This window comes from Neltuma alba, unplaced genomic scaffold (assembly GCF_004799145.2).
Source record: "Neltuma alba isolate B1F8T4 unplaced genomic scaffold, ASM479914v2 tig00004928_pilon, whole genome shotgun sequence".
Classification (NCBI taxonomy): domain Eukaryota; kingdom Viridiplantae; phylum Streptophyta; class Magnoliopsida; order Fabales; family Fabaceae; genus Neltuma; species Neltuma alba.
Window position 1 is genome coordinate 485,619 of NW_021633912.1, and position 2,262 is coordinate 487,880.

The 2,262-nt window shown below is 43.6% G+C and overlaps 1 protein-coding gene across 1 annotated transcript; it reads right to left on the reverse strand.

The window, feature by feature from the left end:
• Positions 1-243: 243 nt before the first annotated feature.
• Positions 244-2,262, reverse strand: LOC114746291 (GRF1-interacting factor 1-like). The gene is made up of 4 exons (XM_028934520.1): positions 1,915-2,262; positions 1,085-1,161; positions 920-1,004; positions 244-841 (listed from the first exon to the last, which is right to left on the reverse strand). The coding sequence occupies exons 1-4, from the start codon at positions 1,996-1,998 to the stop codon at positions 491-493; spliced, it is 597 nt and encodes a 198-aa protein (XP_028790353.1). The 5' UTR covers positions 1,999-2,262; the 3' UTR covers positions 244-490.

Consider the following 2,262-nt stretch of genomic DNA (forward strand, 5'->3'; position numbering starts at 1 on the left):
AACGGTGTTAATTTTAACTTGACAGTTTTAGGTTTAGGGAGTAACACATATGACGGTGGAAATTTAAAGGATCCAATAAAAAGAAAAAAAAAACTCAGGGACTTGATTCAAAACTGAGTATAATTACAAAGGACCTCCAAATTAGTTTTCCCAAAAAAAAAAGGTTACAATCATTACTTCTCAGACAATCAAACAATTTCATCGATTTCAAAGGGTTCAGAACTTCAGATGAATTTCGATTATGGTTTATCGAATCCGTACGTTCGCAACGCTCCGTTTTAGCGAGCCCAACCAACCATATCATTTCAAGCCCGAAAATCAGTCAAAAAGCCCCATCACAAGACAAGAAGGAGGGTAAGCATAAAAGCTTAAGCTTAAAGGACCAAAATTTACAGAATGAAGAAGACGCAATAAGCGAGGTCCGGCGATGTGCCCTATAGAATGTAGTAGCCTAAGACAAACAAACATCCGCCCGAGTAAATTTCACTGTTTAATCATCAGCAGGTTTGAGGAAGAGGGCTTCACCGGAGCTGCCCCCTCTGGCCTCAGCTGAGCTCCCAGTTTCTTGCTTGGCCTGATCTCCGGCGTTGCTGCGGCCAAAATCAGGAAAACTGGGTCCCACATGAGTGGATTCAGCGTTGATCAAGTGAAGTGGAGGTGGTGGGGTTGAAGTACTGGAGCTGATTCCCATCTGAGTGTGGAAGGGTTGATGCTGCGGAAGTGGCGAGAAAGGCTGTTGAGCGTACAAAAGCGAAGACCGTGCTGCCATGAGCTGCTGCTGTGTCATCTGTTGACCCTGAAAATACTGTGCTCCTTGCTGAGCAATCCCACTACCAGAATACTGCGACATATTATTCATTCGTTAAACGCCCACTTATTAACTCGAGACTCGAGAGTGTGACATAGTTTGGTATTTTACCTGGCCAGGCATGGCAGGATGTTGGGGTTGAGAATCCGCTATTGCAGCTAAGTACATGAGGTTTCGCTGTAGCCTTGCTTGGTTCCTGAAAAACAAAACATAAACGCAGTCCTCGATTCAAATCATGAAGTCTTTTGAAACATTTTGATTCAATTAGATTCTTACTCTGCACACTCGCTCAGCTTCCCAGAGTTCTGGCTTTCAACAATCTTCAGAATCAAGGTCTTGTTTTCGTCCAGGTATACTGCTTCCATTCCAACAACAACAACAAAAAGGTTATACGTGTCACGCAGAATGAGGGAATGTATATAGCAAACAGCAGAACACGGAGTGTTATCGGGAGTATCTCAAATCTCAAATTTGAAATGAAAGTCGGCTAATACCAACCAATCTAGTTTAAGGACTCAGTCCTGCGATCGACTGAAACGTGACGGCTTTGAGTGGTCTATGTAACTTTAATGTTCAATCATGTTGTCCATTACTAAAAAACATTCAGAAAACACACCGTTCTCATGTGGGGTGCGAACAGAGCTAATATCAAAACTTAAAAAGTCCTCAGAGATAAGGGATATTTAGGTAGATGATAAGGTTATCCAAACAAAAGCTGCTTTTGTAGAGGAAAGAACTATCATTCCTGCGGTCTCTAGCTCAGCCAATCATCCATACACTGCCAAAAAGAAGAAAGCAGAGAGCACCCACTCCAGGGCAGCAGAGTAGACCGCAAACGCCGTAGACTCACACCACCGGCAATTACGTAACTCGCAGCAGAAATGACAAAGGGGAAGTAGAATAAAGGGAATGAGGCATGACCAGGAAGACCAGAAATGCGAAAGCACTGGAAACGGTACTTAAAGACAAAAGGATGCCAGTCGGTGCGGATACAATAAGTAATGCCCAGACCAAACGGAATGAGAATAAAGAAGCAAGGATCATCGTTAGATAGAAGAAAGCAAGAAAGAAAGGCATGAAGTTGCAGAAGGAGATGAAGAGAGAACCTGTTGAATGTGATCAGTGGTGACGTTGTTGGGGTAGTAGGCCGCCATCATGGGTTGCATCTGCATCAGGTGCTGCTGCTGCATTTCTCACACAAGTTATATTTATATGCGTCTAAATCCCACTCTCTATCTAATTATCTCTCTCCGAACAGAGCTGTGGAGCAGAGCAGGAAACACACCCCTGCAAGAGTTGCAACTGCAAAGAGAAACAAAAGTCTCTGCTTTTCTGTGTTCCCACCTTTCCCCTACCTCACAGTGTTACTACTACCGCTCAGAGAAGGATACTACATACTAGTGGGTACAGTAAATGAGAGAGAGAAAGAGGGAGGGCAGTGTTTTTCCATTTTC

Bases quoted from the DNA above. Each gene is read 5' to 3' on its own strand.
- LOC114746291 (XM_028934520.1), bottom strand. From the start codon at position 1,998: ATGCAGCAGCAGCACCTGATGCAGATGCAACCCATGATGGCGGCCTAC. The intron at 1,005-1,084 runs GTAAGAATCTAA...TTTGTTTTTCAG, and splicing joins AAGCTGAGCGAGTGTGCAGA to GAACCAAGCAAGGCTACAGC. The intron at 842-919 runs GTAAAATACCAA...AATATGTCGCAG, and splicing joins ATCCTGCCATGCCTGGCCAG to TATTCTGGTAGTGGGATTGC.